This window comes from Lissotriton helveticus, chromosome 5_1, assembly GCF_964261635.1.
Source record: "Lissotriton helveticus chromosome 5_1, aLisHel1.1, whole genome shotgun sequence".
NCBI lineage: Eukaryota > Metazoa > Chordata > Amphibia > Caudata > Salamandridae > Lissotriton > Lissotriton helveticus.
In genome coordinates, this window is record NC_136065.1 from 760401602 (window position 1) to 760426855 (window position 25254).

General features: G+C 41.8%; 1 protein-coding gene across 2 annotated transcripts in view; it reads left to right on the forward strand.

The window, feature by feature from the left end:
* USP54 (ubiquitin specific peptidase 54) overlaps positions 1 to 25254 on the forward strand; it is a 2015813-nt gene that overhangs the window by 474936 nt on the left and 1515623 nt on the right. For both annotated transcript variants that reach the window (XM_078643238.1, XM_078643239.1), the window contains exon 6: positions 23571 to 23653. In XM_078643238.1, coding sequence (XP_078499364.1) covers positions 23571 to 23653 — 83 coding nt within the window. The remainder of the gene's footprint in view (positions 1 to 23570; positions 23654 to 25254) is intronic.

Genomic DNA, 25254 nt, shown 5'->3' on the forward strand with positions numbered 1-25254 from the left:
TACCAGTGTCTTCAAGTACGGAGCACAACATAATTCTGGCGCCGAGGATGCAAGCTAACGTCAAAAATTTTAAACACTTGTCCTGTATACCCTAAAAACTGCCAGAAACCAATTGAACACTATTACGTGACATACACGTTGCGGTGGTGCCTAATATTATGTTTTGATTGTAGTGACCCCTGACGAAGGGAACTTTCTCCCAAAATGCATTGGGGTTTGATGAATATGGAAGACATGTGTAATGCATACTTAGTTGGGAACCATCAAATAAAGATTGTTTTGGAAGATTTGTAATCAGACTAATTCTATTGAACTACTCGTGATAAAAATTGACAAATTTGGAGAAATGATGAGAAAAGATGAAAATGTTTACTAATCATTCATTTCATTCATTAGAAACTTTATTCGGTTATTGTCAATAAAAACAACCATAAAAGTACAGTCAAGATTGCAATGGATAAAAGCTACAATCTAAAATTACAAAGTAAAAAGAGAACATCAGCCAATCATTGCTTAAAAAAGAGATTCTCATATACAAATTGATTTCCGCAATCTAAAAACATTTCTAAAAAATTCAGAAATAGATGCAACTGTTAATATAGTATCTAATTTCTGTATTGCTAGTATAGGGACAATCAATCTCTTCCGTGGCAATATGTAAAACTTACAGAAAAATAAGATGTGAATATCTGATTGTTCTGATAAATCATCACAAGGACATTTAATCATCTGTTTTGACCAAGTATTCATATCAGGGAAGGTAAAAACTCTAAAAAGGATGTTCAACCTGAATCGTATTAATAAGAACCTTTCGCGATCAATCATACATAAAATTATGTATGGTTGTAATTTGCTAGAGGTCATTATTAATTGAAAATAAATATTAAAAAATCCCAAGTTATGATTATAGGGAATTGCTGTAGGAAGAAAAAGGTGAAAACTTTCCTTTGTGGAGGCGAGAACGTCAGAAGGGTCTCTACTTTTCCCTACTTAGGGGTCCTTTTTGACGAAAGAGGGAACTGGGGCCCACAACAAAACAATAGAAGCACTGCTTTTGCGAGATCAACCTCAGCGCTCATGAGATTTACAAAGAAACTAGGGGCAAGACCAGTGGAAGGAATAATAAAGGTGTACAAGGCTAAATGTTTGGCGGTTGCCACCTATGGCTCCTCGATATGGGGTTATTCCCCTCAAGACAGAATCCAGGTGATAGAAAATAAATTTCTGAGATCAGTTTTAACGGTGCCACAGTCTATCCCCACCTACATCATCCACTCAGAGCTGGGGGTGGGCTATGTAACCGATTTAATAAAAATTGCCCCCTTGACCTGTTGTTCGAAAACCTGGCTTAACCAGGAAATGTCCCTGAATCACATTATCCTTAAAGACTGTCTTTCGTTGGATAATGTCCGCAGGATCCCTTTGTTGGCGTACATTAAATCCAGTTTTTATAAGATAGGGCGTCCCGAGCTTTTTTTCTCCCCGGAGATTATAACAACAAAAGACGTCCTACAGACAAAAAATCCCTTCCAGAATCTGTTGTCCCTAGAGAGGGAGGAGGTTGAAATGAAGAAACCAACCGTCAGAGCAAATTATGTCCTGGTTAGCTCCCCTGGACCAGAGTTCTATCTCACTATAGTCAATCGTCCTTACCATCGGTACCTTTTAATCAGATTCAGTTTTAATTTGATTCATTTGACCTTAGGCTGTTTTCCTAAATGGTGTACTCCAGAAAACTCTAGCCCATGTAAATGTGACAACTTCTCATCACAGGACATCTTGCACTTTATCATGTTCTGCAATCAATATTCTGACATCAGGAAGAAGGTCCTGCTTGCTATTCTTAGGGAGGCAGGGTTTTTACAGGTTAGGCCAGCCCTTTTGTATTTACAATTGTTAAATATTCACTGTATAATATTTCATGTGGCTAGTTTCTTAATAGCTGCTGTGCGGATTAAGAATAAGAGTATTTTCGTCCCACTTACTTTAGGCTGATGTTGATTGGAATGAATACATCCTAGATTATGGCACTGATGTATTATTGAAATATAAATGAAATTTTGTTAGCTTTTTAATGGACTCTTTCTTTTAAATTCTTATGGAACATCTTTGTATATTTATTGCTGTTTACGTAATATGTCATTTATCTTATATGTATATAAATGTACCCTTGTCTTTTCATGATATTAATTTATCGAATAAAGTAATTTGACTGACTGACTGACTGTCTTTTTTTTCAATTCATCATTAGTTCTTATCTCTTCCAGGTACTTTATACATTGGTTTTTCAACTCCTTCCTGGGGATATGGCACATTGAGAGTGGATCATCATAATATTTTTGACAGCCCAATTTTATAAAGAAGTTTTTTACATATGCGAGCCATCCTATCCTACTTACATGGTCTAGACTTGTCGCATCCTTTAAAATAGTGCGGTTCAGAGCACACTCCTCGGTGGTCCAAACCCTATGCCACAGAAGTATCGGTTGGACCTTGATGGTATCTTCTATGTACGGTTGACCAAGTTCTGTGTGACAAATGTAGGTTGAGACACACTCAGGTACGGCTAGGAGATATCTCAAATACATGTTTTTCGCTAACTGGATGCATTTTACATTGGCATATCCCCATATACCTGCGCCATAGACAGCAATTGCTAGGCAAGTAGTGTTATATATTTTTAAAAGTTCCCTAATTGGCTTTTCCCCCTTTTTTTTTGGAGACATTTTTTAAAGCCATTATGGCTTTACAGAACATGAGTCTTCTTGCTCTTACTGCACTTGTCCACAGACTATATTCGTGGAACAATATGCCTAAGTAAGGAAAAGTGGGGGTGAAATCCAGGGGACTTGAATTAATATACATGATTTTTTTCCGTTTGTTAGCCCCTGTGCCTCAGTTCATACAGAATGTTTTTGTACAGTTAATTTTCAAATCCAAGTTGGACATATAGGCGTTAAAAGATGTTATCATTCTATGCAGGGCAAGGGGCGTCCGGGCCATTATGACCGCATCATCAGCGTACAGGAGTGCATGGATTGTTCTTTTTGCTACCATGGGCATATCCCTGCACTCCTGAAGTAAAGTTTTTTCTAGGTCATTAATATAGACTAAAAATAAAAATGGAGCAAGGACGCACCCCTGGCGCACCCCTCTCCCTATACCAAACGATCTTGTGCATTCCCCGTTTCTTCCATAACGCACTGATGCCATAGCACCTAAATAGAGGTCCTTAAGGAAGTAAATTATTTTTTCATCCACCCCCAGATTTTCTAATATCAGCCACAATTTGCTATGTGTAACGCAGTCAAACGCTGACGTCAAGTCAACAAAGGCAAAAAAGATGCGTTCGCTCCTAGCCCCAGTATATTTTTCTTGTAGGATGAATAGGTTAAGGCCCTGGTCTACAGTGCCTACGCCTTTCTGGAACCCATACTGAAGGTCGCTAATAATAAAATTTTCGTCCACCCAACTTTGTAATCTACTTAAAATTATTCTACCAAAGATTTTTATGGATGAATTCAATAGTGAAATTGGTCGGTAGCACGCACAACATTCTCCCTTTTTAAAGATGGGAACGATGATGGATGTAAACCATGATGGGCTTAAGCCCCTCTCGGAGGTTGCGTTAAATAGCTGCGCTAAAATAGGCCCCCACAAATCAATATTATTTTTGAACAGGTCAGCTGGTACACCATCTGGGCCCGCAGCTTTCCCACCTTGGCTTGCTTTTAAACTTAAGTTCACCTCTTCCACTGTGATATCCAATTTGGATTTCATAGTCGTGCCCTCTACCCTCTCTGCCACTGTCATTATAGGTTGTGTTTGCTGGGCTCCATATGGTGCACTATACAGTTGGACGTAGTGATTTACCCATTCCTCTTCTGAGATCGCTATTTCAATTGGTGCCTTGGTGTTATCACTAAAAAATGGGGCATTCACCGCTTTCCAAAAAGCGGCTGTGTCCTTGCTCTGGGAGGCCTCACATAGTGAATCCCAGGCATCACTTTTAATGTCAGCTTTCCTTTTTTTCAGCGTCTCATTGTAAGATTTCCGCAGCTCCCTAACCAGTAGAGGGTTACGGGGCACAACTTTTAAAGCATACTTAAGTTTAGAGTGGGCCTTTGTGCATGCTGAATCGAACCAGCTCACAGTTTTGTCTTTGCTGTTTTTTAGTTCCACCCATAAGCTATCCTTGATATATGTTGCAATAATTAAAAAATGTTTAATAATACTCTGGCTATCTGAATTTTCGTCCAGACAAGTCATAATACTAATCAAACATTTAGAAATCAACTTGTGAGTAAAATCTTCCAGAACCACCTTGCTCCATTTGAGGGAGTATCCGTTTGGATTATCCCGAAATCACAATATGGGTTCAAAATCTCCATGGTTAGAGGGTAGTGATCACTAACTGCAATGTTGAGGGTCTTACAGGTTTTAATCTGCCGTCCATATCTAACAGGGAACAAAATAAAATCAATTGTCGTGGAAGCACCCCAACCGTTAAATGTCGGGGCAAAGGAAGACTCCATTTGACAGATTTCATTTGCATAACCCAGGTCACAGGAAAAAGCAATTTCATTTACCAATTCCTCGCATGTACTGTGTTCAAAGTGAGTTACACTGGTATTCTGATCCAACATGATACCACAAGTGCCTTGCTGACCCCTTTTGCAGATGGAGCAATTAAAGTCCCCTCCCCATATGACAATAACTTCTTTAGTGTTACCTTCCATCTCATGTTTACATCAGCACCTAGTGTTGTCAATGTTACCTCAATGGCATCCGGGAGGATGTTGTTATAGAAATTGACAATTATCAGACACAGTGAATTATTAATACATATCTTAAACATATGATAGTGTCTGGTATTAGACAGTAGATAGACTCTCTCACAAATAAGCAGGTTTGACACGTATGTACACAGACCCCCCTTTTCCCCTATCATGTATTGAATCTATTGCTGGGGTAAATAAGGTTTTAAATCCAGATAGATGGCAGGGCTCTGTTACCCAGGTTTCTTGGAGGCATAAAATATTATATTTGTTTATAGTACTAATCCATATGCTGTTCGTCAATTTAGTTTTTAAGCCCACTATATTCCAAAACATTAATAGCCATCCTTCCCCGTTGGGAGATTGGGCATTGGGGTTAGCGGGGCCATTCTTCTCCGAAGATTCCCTTTGTGGGTCCTCCACTATGGGGTATCTCTTGAGGGCATCAAGTTCACCGGGATCACTTTCAACAACTAACGCAATGGGGTTAATTGGTCTAACCTTCTCTATGGATTTGCCATGCCCATTCCCTCCCATGCGGTCTATCTTTGTGGTATTCTGTTCAATAAAATTTGATTCAGCTACGCCCTCAGTGGGCCCCTTCATTACAGTCGATACACCATCAAATACTCTCTCTGGGGCCACTAGTGTTTCAGAATATTTAGGTGCGTAATGGTCCTTGAGCACCTCTTTAGTAAGTCAATCTACCCTTTCTAATCCTGAGAGCATGGCAAAACGGTTTAAATCCAGATAGATGGCAGGGCTCTGTTACCCAGGTTTCTTGGAGGCATAAAATATTATATTTGTTTATAGTACTAATCCATATGCTGTTCGTCAATTTAGTTTTTAAGCCCGCTATATTCCAAAACATTAATAGCCATCCTTCCCCGTTGGGAGATTGGGCATTGGGGTTAGCGGGAGCCATTCTTCTCCGATGATTCCCTTGAAGAACCGAGTTTTCTTAGAACCCAGCGGTGTCAGGGACACACCCAAAGTCTTCGGGTTTCCCCAGTCCCGGCAAACAGAGACACGGAATACTTCTAGGTGGCGTCAGAGATCAAATTTATTAGCTGCAGCTAGTAACAGTGAACCAAGCAATACAACACGGTGTACAACTCTGGAACCTGCTCAATTTTAGTAGAGCAAGACATCTTCTTTTATGCACAGTTTCAACCCATTACAAATGCACACCCATTGTGGCAAATTCTGACCAATAGAAACACATTTCTATACATTATCACATTCCAAAAAGCTCACTTTACATTGTACCAACCCACAAGTTAATTATTAGGACTGTCCCAAATTCGATTACCAAAAGCCGGACAAACCCATAATTGAAAGCACTACCCATGTAATGAAAAGACATAAAGAAAAGAGCAATTCAGATATAGTGTAGGATAAGATATGTGCAAGAAACTAAAGACTAACGATATCCTGAACAATGATTGGATTCCCAGATTACTATCAGCTAACGAAACTAGTTTCGAGGAAGGGTCAGTTTCAGGTGAAAGGGGGTCAGCATCTTGCCGTTCACTCGCAAGTCGAAAAAGGCCCACGTTAATATGTACATGAACAACGAGGCCCATGCAACTTCGTTCGTTCGTTTACTATCACGGCCTACATGAGGGTAACACAAAATGGCGTCTTGAACAACGCAAAACAAAATGGAGTCCGGTCCCGAAAACCACGGAACCTCAGACCCTCCTTTTGCCATTACGTAGGCAATGACCTAAACTCACGTCAATCTGAATCCAGGTCTATATCTATTCTCATCAGATCATCAAGGTGTTGCTGCAACATCATCTTATTCTCTTTCGCTTCTCTCAAAATGGGTCTTCTCTCACAGATCGTAGCACAAAGGCCACAAATGGCGGGACCACACTGGATGCATAAGCAACATGAGAAAAGGATCGCTAAAGCCATACCAAGAAACATCAGAATCTTATATCCCCATTTGGACAGCAATTGCCAAAACCATCCCATTAACGACCAGTTACCTTCGTCCACATGTATAGACTCAGTGGACTTATGCAACTTCTGAATAGCTTGGTATACTGTCGGGGCATTATCTGGTATGAAAACGCAGCAACTAGATCCGATCAATTTGCATACTCCACCTCTATCTGCCAGTATAATATCTAAAACAAAGCGGTTCTGTAATGTCATAAGGCGATCCGCTTGAAGCTCAGCAGTAATATTACTAAGGGCACCTGCAGTCTCATTTATAGTGGCCTCAACCACTGTCGTAAGCTGACGAATATTCCTACTATTTGCCATAGGACCCCAAAAGGGCAGGAAACCCTTAAAGAAGTCTCCAACTTCTTGTGCGACAGTATCTTTCGCATCGATAATACCTCTACCAAATCTTGTCTTATGGTAGTCAAAAGCAGCTGTGTATGAAGGGGGAAGCAAAAACGCTACATAACATGTGCCCGAGAAATCAGACGGCAACCATGTATATGCTCTGTCATAACAAACAAAACACGTGCCTTTGGCTGGCACGAACGGAGGAGATTTCTGGGACGTATAAACGTATGTGTGAACACACACCCTCTTACCAAGCTGAGCTCTCGGATTCTGACCATTACCTTGTAAGCAAAGATGACCACGATGGGGTACAATCAAAATCGGAGGAGACCTTTTCTGTCTCTCTTTCGCCGTCAAACTAACACTATATGTCATCTTATTCCAACCGACATATGCTCGTACCTCATCCTTGGGGATAGCATTATACAAGTCAATATCTCTAATCATATCGACTATTCCCCGTATCAAAGCATTCTTACTCACGTTATCGTTAACAGAATGCACTGGAGAGGCTTCGTTCGCTTAGATAAACATTGATTGGAGTGCCCAAACTGACCCATTAGGTGAAAAAGGCAAAACCAAATATGGCATTCCCTTATCTGTCGTATGTGGCATAAGACCACACACCCAACAATTCGTAGTATTTATGACTAGCTGATGCTTATGTAACATTTGTATAAACGAATTGTTCACAAATTCTGATCTTCGTGTCTGTTCATGTTCAGGCAACGTATGAAACTCATGTGGAGAAATAGTAGAAAAAGAAAGAGTAGGTTGAGAGGTAGATGTAAGCGGCTGTTGTGTGGCATAGAAAATCAAACCCACACAAGCTAACGCAATATTCAAAAGCATTAGAAAACACATTATTAAAAAACATTTGCTACGAACCAATATACATATTCAGACTTTAGAATCTACTTTCCTAACACTCTGGTCAGCACCAAAAAACTCCATCCTCTAACGTGCTGCTCACGGTCGTTACCTTCTTCACTTAAGTGTGTGCCAAGATCGTACTAACGACCCTGGACCACAGACCTTGTGTCACTACGCGGTTCACCCCTTAAGAACTTCCTACCGTGACCCTGCAGCGGAGTCCGGATGGTGACTCGAAAAAGGAAAAAGCAAAAAGGTTTCTTGATCTGCCAAAGTGTAAATTCACTATCTAAAAAAATTCCAATCTCAGGTTTTTTATTAGTCCATATGTACAAGCTTTCTTGGTCTGAAATCGTAGCGTTCTTTATCAGGCACCGTAGGATCTTTAAACAAAAGTTCTGGATTCGTCGTGTCGATCTTTAGATGAGGCGGCACAGCAGCTTGCAGAACATCATCATCCTCTAGGGACTTTTTCACAATCTAAGTCAGCTATACCATCCCTAACCCACTGATCATATGGTAAAGGCAAAGGAACTTTTTTACAGTGGGTGGCATGCACCCAATTCTTTTTGCCTGCTACTCTAACAGCGGTTCTAGTAACCAACAACACCAGATAAGGACCAGTCCATCTCGGTTGTAGATTCTTAGTGCGCTGGAAGTTTTTGACCAAAATATAATGACCAGGTTTGATGGAGTGTCCGGGATCTGTAGTAGCTGTCGGCAAACTGTCATAGACCTGTTGGTGGAGAACACGTAATTTAGCAGTCAAGTCATGTAAGTAATCCACCAACATAGGGTACTCAATACTGCTGTATTCTTTCGGACGAGGCACACCCGAAACATTCGCCGGACGACCAAACACTATCTCATACGGACTAAGTCCCACTCGAGAATGCACAGTCGTCCTTGTTGACAAAAGAGCCAACGGCAAGGCATCCGGCCATGTAAGACCAGTGCTCGCTTGCACCTTAGCTAATTTCAGCGTAAGCGTACCATTGTAGCATTCAACAAGTCCAGCAGACTGGGGGTGATTCGCTGCATGGAACTTTTGATTTATGCCCAATCCAGAACACACTTTCTTCATGATTTGACCCACAAGTTCACTCCCATTGTCCGACCATACAATTCTCGGCAATACCTAGGGAAGTAGTCTCTCAACAAAACCTTGGCTGTAGACAAGGCAGTATTATCCTTTAGAGGGTAAGCCTCTACCCATCTAGAAAAGGCGCAAACAACCACAAGAACGTATTTCAGATTGTTGCATCTCTCCATGTGAATATAGTCTAGCTGTATCACCTCAAACGGATACGTTGGAGGAGCAAAATGACCAGCTGGATTTGGAGTTCCCTTACCAGGATTATATTTCAAACAAATCATACAATGCTTCACCACATTCTCAGCACATTTCGGAATTCCAGCATTCTTCCAAACCGGACCCAACAACTTACATATTCCCTTCGAACTAATATGAGCCATTCCATGAGCCATCGTAACCACTGGGAGCACATACGCATCTGGTAACAACCATCGCTGGTGCTCTGACAACTCAATCCAACAACCTGTAGGATCCAACATACCCGTAGTCTCTCTCCAAACACTCACTTCTTTCTCTGTAGCTTCAGCCTGAATCATCTTCACACTTTCTATTGTGTCTTCACACATTCCACCAGCCATAACCCAATTAGCAGGGTCTGCAACATACATGCGGCTCATCATGTCTTTCGCCGTTTTCTTCGCAACTGCATCCGCAAACGCATTCCCTCGACCAACATCGTCCACAACTTTCTTATGCGTACTACACTTCACAATTGCAATCTGCTTTGGGAGAGTGAGAGATTCCAAAAGTTCATTCACTAACTGCCCATGCTGAATTTTCGTGCCATGGGAAGTAAGGAACCCTCGCTCTCTCCACAAACGCCCAAAACTGAGAGCAACACCAAACGTATACTGACTATCGGTGTAAACATTCACTCGCTTTCCTTCTGACAACACACACGCTCGTGTCAGTGCAATCAAATCTGCTGCTTGCGCAGAATTCTGTGGTATGCGTGTTGTCTCAACAACTGTATGTAACGTAATAGCATACGCTGCAGTCGTTTCACCATTCGGAAGCTTAAAGCACGAACCATCAACCCACAGCGTACCATCAACATGCTCAAGAGGAGTATCCTTAAGATCGATCCTAGCTTTCGTTTCTTCTTCTGTACGAAGAAAACAATCATGCTGTTCTTGAGCATCCGTCTCTGTCGAGATGGGCAACAACGTAGCTGGATTCAACACATTACATCTTTTGATGTGAACATGGCTAGTCAACAATGTCAACTCGTAACCTGAAAGACGTGCAATAGTAAGGCGCTGTGTCTTAGTCCTGTTAAGTAAGGTATCCACTGCATGCGGAACCATCACAATCAGCGTGTTATCCAATACCAAACCAGCAGACTGTCGAATAGAAACCGCAGCTGCCGCTGTAGCTCTCAGACAACTCGGCAACGCTTTAGCAACTGGGTCTAACGTTGCTGAAAAATACGCACATGGACGCTGCTTGTCTCCAAAACACTGTGTCAACACTGACAACGCACAACCTTCTCTCTCATGCACGTACAACGTGAAAGGCTTACTATAGTCTGGAGTACCCAACACAGGAGCCGAACACAATGCATCACGTAATTCAGAAAAACTTTTCTGACATTCATCAGACCAGGGAAGAGGATGCGGAGTATCTTTCAGAGTCAATGCTAACAGAGGTTTCGCCAACAGTGAAAAATTGGGGATCCACTGTCTACAATACGAGGTAATACCCAAAAACGCATGAACTTCTCTCTGTGTGGATGGCACACTCATTTGCGCAATTGCTTGAATTCTTTCTGGGGTCAATCTTCTGCCCTCCTTCGACAAGAGATGACCTAAGTAGGTTACTTCTTGGCGGCAATATTCCAACTTTGAAGGTGACACTTTATGATGAAGGTCGGACAAATACCGCAACAACGAAAGAGTAGCCTCTTTACAAATCTTTTCGTCATCAGCAGTAACCAACAAATCGTCGACGTACTGAATAAGAGTCGCACCAACAGGCAACACAAAACCATCAAGCTGAGTTTTCAACGCCTGACTATAGATTGAGGGACTTGCACAATAACCTTGGAGAGCTCTCTTAAACCGGAAGCTTTGTCCTCCTAAAGAGAATCCAATAATATCTCGACTCTCCTCAGCAATAGGAATACTGAAGAAAGCATTCTTCAAGTCGATGACAGAAAACCAAGCTGCCGAAGCGGGAATCGGAGTCAACAATGCAGTGATATCAGGGACCACAGGAAACTGTGGCACGACAATCTTGTTGACCTCTCGAAGGTCGATCACAAACCTGTACACAGGTGGCTGGGAAGCATCAGTACGCTTAAGGACAGGCAAAACCGGGCTATTGCACACGTTTCCTCTCGTTTCCTCAACCACACCCTTCTCAACCAGATCATAAACAATCGCTAAAAGAGCTCTCTCACCATCGCTCGAAATCTTATACTGTGGGATACGAGGCAATCTAGCATTCGATTTGAGCGTAACAACATACGGTGGAATCTGCAAAAGGCCAACATCATTTGGACCCGTAGCCCAAAGCGTATAAGGAAGTGAACGCAATTCCAGTGGCAAACAATCTTTAGACAAATACATTGGAGAAATCACTTTCTTACCAAGGGTAAGTTGTACTCCTGAAGGAGAACAATGCAATGTCGCATACAATCTTTTCAGCAAGTCCAAACCCAACAGATTCTCACCACAACCAGTCGTTAGAATAAGTGGAGCTTCCAATTCACAAGGGCCAATGGAAAGGGACAAAGGACTAGAAACCGGATTACGAACTGGGACGCCTGAAAATCCTACTGAAACATTGGTCAAGCCAGACAAAGGTGCGCCAGGGAGTTTAGAATGCATAATAGAACTCTTTGTCACACCAGTATCCAAAAGAAAAGGTTCTACCACACCTGATGTAATCACTTCAACATCCGGTCCACTCTGATCTACTGGAACTGACACTACTCCCTTACTTTGTCCATGGCTGTCCTAGTTATCATTATAACCAACACTCTCACCTTCAACACAGTAATCCTCAACATAGTACTGAGCAGACTGACCACTCGGAACATTCTGTCTGTCAAAATAATTCGCAGAGTTCTGTAGAGAAGGAGAACGCTCATTCTGTGGAATCCCACCACGTCCTCTACCTCTAGGCGCTTGCTGAAAACCACCACGACCTCTCTGACCATGTACACCATTCGCACGCTGTAACAAAGCCGGGCAACTATTCTTGAAATGACCTTCCTCTCTGCAATAAGCACACTGATTAGGGCCAGGAAAGAATCGCTCAACATAAGGCTCAGGCTTCTGTAACAATCTCTGAAACTCTGGAGGTTGCTGAAACTGAGACTGATTCTGACGAGGTGGATAAGCTTGCTGCAAAAGAACTTTCGTCTTCAAATCTTTCGTTTTCTTCTCTGCTTTATCCTTCTCATCTTTATCCCTATTCTCGTAATACTGGGCAGTAGCCAATATCTGGGCCGACGAAGAAACAGCCCATGAACTCTCAGAGTCTTTCAGCTTATTCGATAGTTCGGTAAGCAAATTAAAGAAAAATTAGTCGACAAATAATCTTTGACCACCTTCCGTACTCATGTCCTGACCACTATGATCGATAAACTTCTCTTCAAACCTAGTGAAGAAATCAGATACACTCTCGTCTTTCTTCTGCTTGCATGCTGCTAACTTATCCCAATTCACTCGTAACGCAGGCATCATCGTCTTCATTAAATCAATAATTTTACCTGGCAAATCCTTAACCAAAGGTTCAGGTTTAGCACCTCCCTCTTGTCTACCATCTGCAGCAACAATATTCGCCCAAGTATCTCCTAACTCTGCTGCATGATTCTCATGACGAATTTTCGCCCACAAAGGTTGCGGAACTACATTACCCATCAACATGTCAATATCGGCTAAATTCATAACACATGCATCTACTGTCTGAGACAATTCTTTGTAATAGCCAGCAGGATTCTTACGAGGATCAGGTAAGGTCTGTTTAAGAGCCAAGACCTCTGCTCTCTTCCAAGGGACATGTACCCATACTCGCTAAAAATGAGCCGGTGCAGCAACAATGCCCCGATTTGCATCAGCCTGAACTGCTTCCTTCCATACAGGAGGAACTTCTCTCATAAGATACTGCTTCACTTTCCTTCTAACCGAGGAATCCGGTTCGTACAATGTCGTACAATGTCGGAGGCGGAAGTCTAGATCTAAAAGCAAGTATCGTCTCTACGGCATCTGTAACATCAAATTCCACTATCATCCCTTTAGCAAAATCTGACTGATCATCGAGCAGATCCTGCGGAATTGGACCCAACTCATTATCTTCCCATTCCTGACGCAGAAAAGTACACATCACATCGAAAACATACCTTTGCTTAGGCGGTTCCCACTGAAAGAAAACATCCATAACTGCTGGCAAATTATACCTGGGAGCATTCAACATCCATCTACGAGCCAATAAATCAAACACTGCTCGCTCTTCAGAACTAGGAAACTGACTACGACTCTGCTTACGTTCTGACACAGGGGTCATACTCAGTGGCCCAAACAATGGAGACAACAAATTGACAACAGTTTCCGTCATTCGTTTTCGTGCAGAATGGAGAAGAAGTAGGCGTAAAAACAGGAAAGTTAAAATCTTGAGACAAAGGAGGAACAGGAACAGTAGGAGCCTGAGATGCAGAAGCAGAAGGCAAAGGAGTTTGAGGCAAAGCTGGTAGCAAAGCTGGCAACCCTGGAGTGGGTTGCGCAGTAGGAGGCAAAACCATCTGTGGAGCACCGGGTAGCTGAACAACAGCAGGAGGTTGGACAACAAAGGGTGGAACAACCGGAGGTAATAGAGGTGCAGTAGCACCTTGCACATAAGGAGATGGCAATCTCAATAAATGAGACATCAAAGGATCTTTTTCAGGGTTTTCCATCACTTTCGGAGGAGAAGACGGCAAGGCTGGATAACATTTATCTATGGCCATGCAATGCTGCCTATCTAAAACTTCACTCGCCCGCTCCTCTCCATCATCCCTATACTGCCTAGCAGCTTGTAGTACTGACATATTCTTATCTTTCCTATCTCTCTTAGCTTGTTTAATTTCTCTCTGCTTGGCTATCTTTCGCCAAAGGCAGAAAGAGTCAAACATTGCCGGCCGGGCTTTCTTCTTGAACAGCGCAACTTCCAGATTATCTAAAATATCTGATTCGAAACTACCCTATTGGGGCTATCGTAAGACACCATCCTTCCTAGTATAGCGGACCCACACTTCATTATAAGTAATAGGACCCACTCCGTGTTTTGAATAGAGCTCATAAGTCGGAGTTCCAACCGGAGGTATCGGACACAAGTCCTCTAGTCGGGAATCCTTGTTGCAACCACAACTAAACCATTGTCTAAGTTTCCTAAAACCAGGCATCTTATAGCTCACTAATCTAGCTTCCAACTTCAAGGGGGTTATCAACTTATCGATACTCTTGCAAATATACGAGCCCCTCGGCTTTGATTACTGCAGCAGTCGAATCAGACAAAACCAAGAACTAAACCAAGAACCAAACAAATTCTTGGGAGAGACCCACTTATACTTAACCAAGGTATCTGTCACGCCACCAGAAGACCGTCTATCGTCTCGCTCTACAAAGCATCTATCGAGGGTCCAAGACAGGGCGACAGTCAGGGCAGCAGTCCTTGGTAGCCGTCAGGAAGCCTCGCAGAAAACACCTTCGGTCCACGTCGACATGCAGGGGTCGATGAAGTGGCGGCCTTCCTCCAGAATTTCCTCACGTGGCTCCTCATGATCCTCAGGCTTGGACCGGTACTGCTTGATGTCGCCCAACGTTGGGCGCCAACTGAAGAACCGGGTTTTCTTAGAACCCAGCGGCGTCAGGGACACGCCCAAAGTCTTCGGGTTTCCCCTGTCCCGGCAAACAGAGACACAGAATACTTCTAGGTGGCGTTAGAGATCAAATTTATTAGCTGCAGCTAGTAACAGTGAACCAAGCAATACAACACGGTGTACTACTCAGGAACCTGCTCAATGTTAGTAGAGAAAGACATCTTCTTTTATGCACAGTTTCAACCCATTACAAATGCACACCCATTGCGGCAAATTCTGACCAATAGAAACACATTTCTATACATTATCACATTACAAAAAGCTCACTTTACATTGTACCAACCCACAAGTTAATTATTAGGACTGTCCCAAATTCGATTACCAAAAGCCGGACAAACCCATAATTGAAAGCACTACCCATGTAATGAAAAGACATAAAGAAAAGAGCAATTCAGATATAGTGTAGGATAAGATATGTGCAAGAAACTAAAGACTAACGATATCCTGAACAATGATTGGATTCCCAGATTACTATCAGCTAACGAAACTAGTTTCGAGGAATGGTCAGTTTCAGGTGAAAGGGGGTCAGCATCTTGCAGTTCACTCGCAAGTCGAAAAAGGCCCACGTTAATATGTACATAAACAATGAGGCCCATGCAACTTCGTTCGTTCGTTTACTATCACGGCCTACGTGAGGGCAACACAAAATGGTGTCTCGAACAACGCAAAACAAAATGGAGTCCGGTCCCGAAAACCACGGAACCTCACCCTTTGTGGGTCCTCCACTATGGGGTATCTGTTGAGGGCATCAAGTTCACCGGGATCACTTTCAACAACTAACGCAATGGGGTTAATTGGTCTAACCTTCTCTATGGATTTGCCATGCCCATTCCCTCCCATGCAGTCTATCTTTGTGGTATTCTGTTCAATAAAATTTGATTCAGCTATGCCCTCAGTGGGCCCCTTCATTACAGTCGATACACCATCAAATACTCTCTCAGGGGCCACTAGTGTTTCAGAATATTTAGGTGCGTAATGGTCCTTGAGCACCTCTTTAGTAAGTCAATCTACCCTTTCTAATCCTGAGAGCATGGCAAAACGGTTGAAAGTTGGGATGTTAAAACTAGGACCAGCTACATTACTTGCATATGGATTTTGATGTCTTACCGGTGGTGTAAGTATTGATCGAGGGTAAAAGTAGCTTACTTCACGTGTACATATACCTCCAGCGAATCTATGACATAATATCGACAGACAGAATATCTACATACAAAAATATCGACACAAAAATATCGAAATCAAAAATATCGGAGTCATATCTTCATAAAGGTAAGTACAAAAAAATCGAAAAATTAATATCGTAGTACAAAAATATCGAAATTAAAAATATCGTTTTTTAAAATGTATAAATAATAATGTAAAATTAATTTTAAAATACATATAATTTACAAATATTAAAAACATTAAAACATAATTAAAAAATTAAAACTAATACATATACATTTAAAATAAATTAAAAATGTAATCATTTAATGTAATTTTAATTTTTTTAATTTCATTTAATTGATTTAATTTAAATATAAATTTATTTTATTTTTACCCTGTACGCCTGTACCCCAAAAACCCCAAACTGACCCTGAACCCTAAAAATACCCCTTTACCCAAAAACTGAAAACTGACCCTGAACCCAAAAAATACCCCTTTATCCAAGAACTAAAAACTGACCCTGAACCCTAAAAATACCCCTTTACCCAAAAACTGAAAACTGACCCTGAACCCAAAAAATACCCCTTTATCCAAAAACCCAAAACTGACCCTGAACCCTAAAAATACCCCTTTACCCAAAAACTGAAAACTGACCCTGAACCCAAAAAATACCCCTTTACCCAAAAACTGAAAACTGACCCTGAACCCTAAAAAACCCCCTTTACCCAAAAACTGAAAACTGACCCTGAACCCAAAAAATACCCCTTTACCCAAAAACTGAAAACTGACCCTGAACCCAAAAAATACCCCTTTACCCAGAAACCCAAAACTGACCCTTAAACCTAAAAATACCCCTTTACCCAAAAACTGAAAACTGACCCTGAACCCAAAAAATACCCCTTTATCCAAGAACAAAAAACTGACCCTGAACCCTAAAAATACCCCTTTACCCAAAAACTGAAAACTGACCCTGAACCCAAAAAATACCCCTTTACCCAAAAACTGAAAACTGACCCTGAACCCAAAAAATACCCCTTTACCCAGAAACCCAAAACTGACCCTGAACCCTAAAAATACCCCTTTACCCAAAAACTGAAAACTGACCCTGAACCCAAAAAATATACCTTTACCCAAAAACTGAAAACTGACCCTGAACCCAAAAAATACCCCTTTACCCAAAAACTGAAAACTGACCCTGAACCCTAAAAATACCCCTTAAAAAAACTAAAACATATAAAATTTAAAATATTATTATATACTTACCTATACTTACGTTGTAATGGTATGCGTTGTAAAACTTGCGTTGTAAAGGTTGTTTCCCCGGTGGATAGCGTAGGGGTAAAAATTTACTATTCACACTCCAGAGGGTGCAACAGTAGGGAAAGCGTTGGATAGCATGGGGGTAAAAATTAATTCCCACACTACTCCCACTTTAACACACAACACACTACACATATAAAAAAGACAAATAATATAAATTTCAATTAATCAATTAATAACAATTGATATTACTAAATTGATGTAATTATAAAAGAACAAATAACACATATTAATTACTAATTAATTAACAATAAATACCAAAGAAAATTACAATCTCTTTAATTAATTACATTTAAATATATCACACCCTATCCCCCTACAAACACACAACCCACTACACAGAAATAAATCATATCATGTATTCACTTAATAAATATTAATTACCAATTAATGATTATTTAACAATAACAAAAAAATAAATATATTAGCACATTAACTCTAAATAATTTAATTACATAATTAATATTATTTAATTACCAATTACTTATTAATTAACAATAACAACACATTAAATATATTAGCACATGAACTCTAAATAATTTAATTACATAATTAATATTATTTAATTATCAATTAATTATTAATTAACAATAACAATAAAGTAAATATATAAGCACATTAGCTGTAAATAATTTAATTTACTAATTAATATTATAGTTTCCCAATTAATTAATTAACAATAACAAAAAATTATATATATATAAAAATTACTCTAATTAATGTAATTAACTAATTAATATTAATTAATTACCAATTAATTATTAATTAAAAATATGTACAAAATTAAATTAATTAATTAACTAATTAATATTAATTAATTACCAATTAAGTATTAATTACAAATATTTACAAACATATATTAATTAATTAATTATTATTAAATTACTTCCCACCCTATTCCCCTATAAACCCACAACCCGCTCTGATACTAAAACGCAAAATGTAAACAAATGTACAAATTTTCAAACATACATTACAAAACATGTTTAACAAACATATAAACAACACATTAAAATACATAACACTAAACAAAATTTCAATATTAGTAACATTCGATATTAGTAACATACATACCTTAAAAAAACGATATTCTGTCTGTCGATATTTTGGACATCGATATTCTTTACTATCGAAATTAAAACATCGATATTATTGTATATCGATATTTTAAGTTCGATATTTTGTCTCACTACCACCTCCAGCACCTCTCTCATGGTACCAGTCTTGAATATAAGCAGTTACTCTGCTATCCCTAAAGTTAACAATAATAGAATCCCCCTGTATGTCTTTTGCTCTAGGCCTCACCCAACTTATTCTCCGGACATGTAAAATTTCGCCATCTATTTTCAGGGGGAGTGGCCTGTTCTTTCTTAACCAGTATACTACTTTATTTTTCAATTTGTGGTATCCTTCTGTTTTTCCGTCTGCCAGTTCAGGGACCCCAAATAAGACTACAACGTATGGAGCCGCCTCTGGCGGCAAGTCTATACGTTGCAGGGTTCTTTTTGGATTTATATCAATTGGGCGATCCCTATCTGTAAATACCAATTTAATGGCCGGTTTACTAGCCTGTCCTACAATTCCTTGCTCCCTATCTATTGTGGGGCCAGTTGTAATTTTCGGGGGGGGGCAATATATTCAAGGGGGATAGTGATAGGGGAACCACTCTGTTAGATTCGTTAGTTGTCTCTGTCCCAGTGGTTTGCCCAACTGTGTTCTGGTTCTGTTTGCAGTCTACCAGTTTCTTTGAGAGTTCAGTGTTTGAGACTGTCACTTCCTCTATCGACCCCAATTTTTCACCAATCCTTTTTACTCTTTCTACAAGTTGTAATAATAGAGATTTCACTAAATTCACTTTACTCTTAGGGATAGGCTTTGGAAAGGTGCATAAGGCGGACTCCTTAGTACTAATTTCCAAAACAGATTCAGTACTTAAATCATCTCTAGTGAACTCCCTGCTTAATTCTAGGGATGCCTCCAGAGCTTGATGCTGCGAAGGAACACTAATTACTTCACTAGGATCTTTCTCTATACCTTGTTTCGGTGGAGTAATGGCTAGCTGGATAGGTCCCAGGGAAGAGCGTTTGCTATAAAGGGGTTCTAACGACAGGTGACACTCAGTAATTGCTATCTCACGTTTTAAAACTGTGGCAGCCCTTTTTATAAACTGATCTAGTGTCCATGCGATGCTCCCTCCCACTGCTGATTTCCTGCCTTTGCCAGATCGTGAATTCATCTCCCTATACCGTGTGTTCCAACAATGTTAACAGGTTATAAAATCATATAACACACACCAATAATCGTTTTGAATATATAAACGAAGTCCAGGTTTATACAAATCAGTTAATTAAGGTCACTACTGGGGAGATGAGATCTTACTCAAATATCCTGAGCGCCAATGTAAAGGGGATGGCCCAGCCCGGCCTCTTCGCTCTCTGACGGGCGCGGACGGGCCTGCCCTTGGCCCGGGCTTCGCCCGCGCGCGTCCTGCGCTGCGGGAGGCGCTGTGGTCTTTTGAGCGCCTCCGGCCCTCTCGGGTGATAATGCGGTGATCTCGCGATGCTGGGGCACCTGGGACTTGTGGTTCGAGCCGGGATCTCGCTCCCTGGTTCTTGCTCCCGTTCCTTTCTCCGCTGCCCTTCTGCCTCGCCTCAATGGTCTGCAAGGGCTGCCTGCCACACAGCCAACTAACAGGTTACTTCCCGCGCTGCGGGGGGCGGTATGGTCTTTTGAGCGCCTCCGGCGCTCTCGAGTGATGACTAGGTGATCTCGCGATGCTGGGGCACCTGGGAGTTGTGGTCCAAGCTGGGATCTCGCCCCCCGGTTCTTGCTCCCCTTCCTTTCTCCACTGCCCTTCTGCCTCGCCTCAATGGTCCGCCGAGGGCTGCCGGCCACATAGCCAACTAATCAGGTTACTGTTTACTAATCAAATTAAATGGCCTAGATCCCTTGGCTGGGAGGGGAGACCCATGTCATTGACACCACTCTGGGACAGTGATATGTTGGCGAAGGTGGGAAGGCTTAAGGGGTTTAGTAGATGGAACTTGACCATGATCACTGCTCTCTCTAGGAGATGTATGCAGAGGGGGAGGTTTGTCTGCTGGGAGACACTGAGAGGAGTATGACATGGCCCCTGGAGAGTTCCTCCAATACCATCAGCTGAGGCATACCTTGAATGGTGCATATGGAACATAACACACCATTGGAGGATGCCTCACCTCTAGAGGACAGATTTTGGACAGAACCACTGCACAATAGTGTAATCTCCCTCACTTATAGTAAATTGATGAACAACGCCCCTGAAACCCTGGTGATGCTATATGAAGGCTGGGAGGTAGATGTAGAAGTATGAGGAATGGGAAGAAACATGTTGATGATCCAGGAAGGTGGCTATCAGAGCACGCTTTCACCTAGTGCAGGTGCACTTATTGCATAGATAGCATTACATGAGGGTGCTTTTGCATAGATGGAATGGGCTACTGCCAATAAGTGTAACAGGTATGTGGGTCACAAAGGGGGTTTCTTGCATACTGTTTGGAACTGCCCACGGCTGAAGGTCTTCTGGGCTGGGGTTCGAGATAGACTCTGGCAGGGGGCGGGTCTTGGAACCAAGATCACAGTCAAAACAGTCCTTTTGAATGTGTGGGGGAAGAGAATCCAGGCGAATTCCCCAGACTATTGTCCATTCTGCGATTTGTAGTGGAGTAACACAATATTGTACGCTTGTGGGGCTGGTCAAACCACAGAGTGTGGAGCACTGGCAAATGGATATGGATTAGTGCAGGGCAGCTGAACGGCAGGTCTGTGCAGGGAGGGGATGCCCACGTAAGTGTTAGAAGATCTGTCAACTGTGAGGGATCAATAGGGACCTTACGGAGGACCCTTTAGTGATGAAATAAGGGTATTCTAGTATTGTAGGTCGTGAATGTAGTATATCCTTTGTCTGTGAGGGGGGGTTTGAGGGTCTGAGATGCTCATCCAGAGAGGCTACCAGGTATGTTTTTGTGGTAGCCTGCGTGATATGCTGACATACGTTTCTGTTGTGTGTTTTGCTAAATAAAATCTGTTTAAAAAAAAGATTGCATTAAATCAATCATTTGCAATACATAAGTAGATATCAGATGAAAAATTCTGTGCTTTGGTATATATTCTGGGCTGGGCATCAGTTGGCACAAATCAGTGATTTTCCCTCTTACGACCAGCACAGTCCGATGGGAAGTGGAGTTTCCATCGGAGTGGTGCACAGATTCAGTTAAGTATTTGGGAATACATATCCACTTAGACATTAGACAAATCGTTAGACTGAATTACGGACAGGCCAATACTGCCCTGGAGGCGCAAGTAGAAAAATGGCTCAAACTTCCATTGTCTTTGGCGGGCAAGGTGGCCCTTATTAAAATGGTTGTACTCCCTACATTTTTATATCTATTTCATAGTAATCCGATTCCTCTGCCAAATACTTTCTTTTCGATTCTACGTTCTCATTTAATACGACTGGTTTGGGTTAACAGGACAGCACGGGTTAAGTGGCAGATCATGACATTGCCTTGTAACCGAGGGGGATATGATGTCCCAGACATGCAGTTATATCATTTAGTGGCTCAGTGTAGTTTTGGTCAGTCGTGGTACCACCCGGATGCCAGAATTCCCTATCTCGCCCAGTGGCTGATTTGGTCCATCCAGATCCATTGACATCAGTCTTGCCTACGGGTTTCCCCAGAGACCCCAAAGACATTCAACCGGCATCTACGACCAGTTGGGCATGGGAAAAACTTTGTCGTCTCACCTGCACTTCTATCCCATATTCCCCGCACTACCACTCCCGAACGCTAAGTGGTTTCCTATCACGGGTGAAACACTTGTACAACGCACATTCGCCAAATTTAATATTACCAAAATAGGAGATCTATTTCCTGATGGCCAAATTTTTGATCCGGATGATGTGTCTCGATTCCCCAAAACAACATTCATGGATAGATTTGATCTCATGAGATTGGGCTCTGCTTTGCGCACTATCGCCCTTAGCTTTCCGCTTGAACCCCCGTCATTCTCTCCACTCACCATGGAAATAAAAAGCGAGTGAGGAATACATCTGATATCCAAGCTTTACAAAACGTGTGCAGATCTCATTCCAGTGAACAATGTTAGAATACATACTGCACAGGAAGAGATTTAGGTTCCCCAATCTCAGATGAACAATGGTCTTTCTGCTGCTCGGTCCCCAAAACAGTCTCAATTAACATTAGTCATAAACTAATACACTTCAAATTTTTGCGTAGGGCATACATTGCTCCAGCTAGAGTACACAGAATTGGCCCATCTAGGCCTCATCACTGCCCCAAATGCAATGCCCCTGGTGCAGATTTTGCCCATTTGGCATGGACCTGCCCGCGCATATCCCCATTCTGGGTGCTAGTTCATAACACTATAAGCAGTATTGTGAACGCTCAAATGATACCTCTGCCTAAAATCGCCCTGCTTGGATATGTGGTGCAATTTCCCCCCAAGATCCGCAGATTTTTCCCCATCAGCCTGTTGCTAGCTAAAAGAGAGGTTGCCATACATTGGGGTAGGAAAGCAGCTCCTTCAGGAAAAGACTGGCTGACTAGTTTAGCCTCATGCTCCATAAAAAGTGAATTATATGCAACTACGACCCCCCCTGCCTCCAGACCCAAAGACATATTGGCTCCGTTTAGAAACTACTTGAATGCACAGCAAGCAGATCCCGATGCACAGAAAGAAAAAGGCATTGTACCTACCGGTGTTGGGTAAACTGAGCCTGCATATAAGACGACCTCCAATGTCACAGTACGCAGGTATACATATTGGATTGCGGGTGGGGTCTGGGCGAGAAAGGTTCAGTGTGGATAAAGGTAGTACAAACGTTATTACTACTCATTGCCCGAGTCTGGGGCGGATTAATGACATGAGTGTATTTAATTTTGACTTTACTGTCCTATCCTGATTATATATACTGTAATGATAGTCCATATAACTTGTGCACTACACTTTTTTCTGTAACTAGATGTAACCATATGTTTCATGGCATTGTTTGATAATCTGTGAAAATGCGAAATAAAGTTAAAAAAAAAAAAGAAGATATCAGATGACATCTTGTTGGTTACTAGTTAAAAAAATATGTTGTTTCCAGACATGATTGTTCTGCTTTGTCTAATTTTTGGTGTAGTGTGTCTGTACCAGCTGTGGAGCTACTTCGGACCCTCTTCCATTTATCCAGATGGTTCACTACATCTCCACTACTTCACTCTGGTAAGTCAGTGTTTACTGTATTGTATTGCATATTGCTACATGGGTATCTATAATGCGACCTCTGAGGGTAGGCAACTGTAAAATATTGTGTAAGTAAGGTTGAAAAGGGGTCACACACAGGTGGTATTATGGCTAAACATATTCATGCTTCTCATTTGCAGATACTTATTGGATTTTGGGTGTAGTTTATTTCTCGTTACTTCTCTGGTGCTCATTAGGGCCCTTTCTCTTCTGATTGTTCTCTCCAATAGGACAGGCAAGAGGGCTGTTATCTCCATTCTCACCTCTTGCCAGCTTTACTAGTGGGCATGTCTGACTCTTGATAACACTCTTAGCATCTGAGATCTCACTGTTTAATTTGCTTCACTTAAGTGTTTTTGCGGAAAGAGTGTTATTGGGTCAATAGGGTCTGAGGGCTCCAGGCCGTCATCTCGTGAGAACTCTTTCCACTATTAGTACAATAGCAGTCACTTTGAGAGGCACTCCAGTGCACACCCTTAAGCAGATATGTGCAGGCCAGCTTATCCCTGTTTAGGAACAGTTGTTCCATGGAATGCTTACTCCTTGTACCTATAGTTTATGTTTTCTGTGCCTTTTATTTCTCCTCCTTACTTCTCTGGTGTACATTGTGGCTCTTGCACTTCGGGACAGGCCCACCGCCACAGGGCTAATTTTTCCTATTATCACCTCTCAATAGTTTCACTTATAGGCCTGTCTGCTTCCCACTAGAATTATAAACATCAAGGATCACACACTTCAATCAATCAATCAATCATGCCATTTGTATAGCGCACTACTCACCCGGGAGGGTCTCAAGGCGCTTGGGGGGAGGGGTATGCTACTGCTCGAACAGCCAAGTCTTGAGTTGTTTCCTGAAGGCGAGATGGTCCTGGGTCAGCCAACACACTTTGGTCCGCTGCAATTTAGTGTTTGTGCAGGAAGAATGTAATCTGGTCATTTTGGTCTTATGGAATCCCGACTCCCAACTTGAGAGAACTCTTCCAGCTGACACTTCAAGAGAAGCCATTTTGTTTGAGCAGTACTCCAGTTTCACCCCTGATGGATCTTATCTAGGAACAGTTGCTGCACCAGTGATGTGCCAAAGGGAGGCTGTCTGCATGAGTCCGAGCTTAGTTGCGAGGTCGGCGTGCGATGTTGCTCCGTCCACCTCAAATTTGAATCTTAACAAAGGTAGCATTATTGAACAATGAAGAACAGAACGACCGACCAGAGTCCAGCTCAATCAAAACACATGTACAATCAACAATCATAGGCTGGTGCAAAACACTTCCCGCACCCGTCGTCCCAAGGTCCCATGGGAAGATGGAAGTTGCACTCGTTGAAATCAGACGCAAGATCACTTAGTCCCCAAAAATTTCTTTCTTTATTCTGTTAATATTTAACAAGAACGTCACACAGCCAACGCGTTTTGTTCCAAAAAGGAACTTCGTCAGGGCTCTACATATGGTAGGCCAGTAGGCGATGGGAAAAGTCCAAAGAGGTGCTAATGACAAGTTCACGAGAGGCACAGTATGCGGCGTCAAATCAATAATAAAAATCCATTCAGTCGATGGGTAAATTAACCCAAAGTAGTTACACAA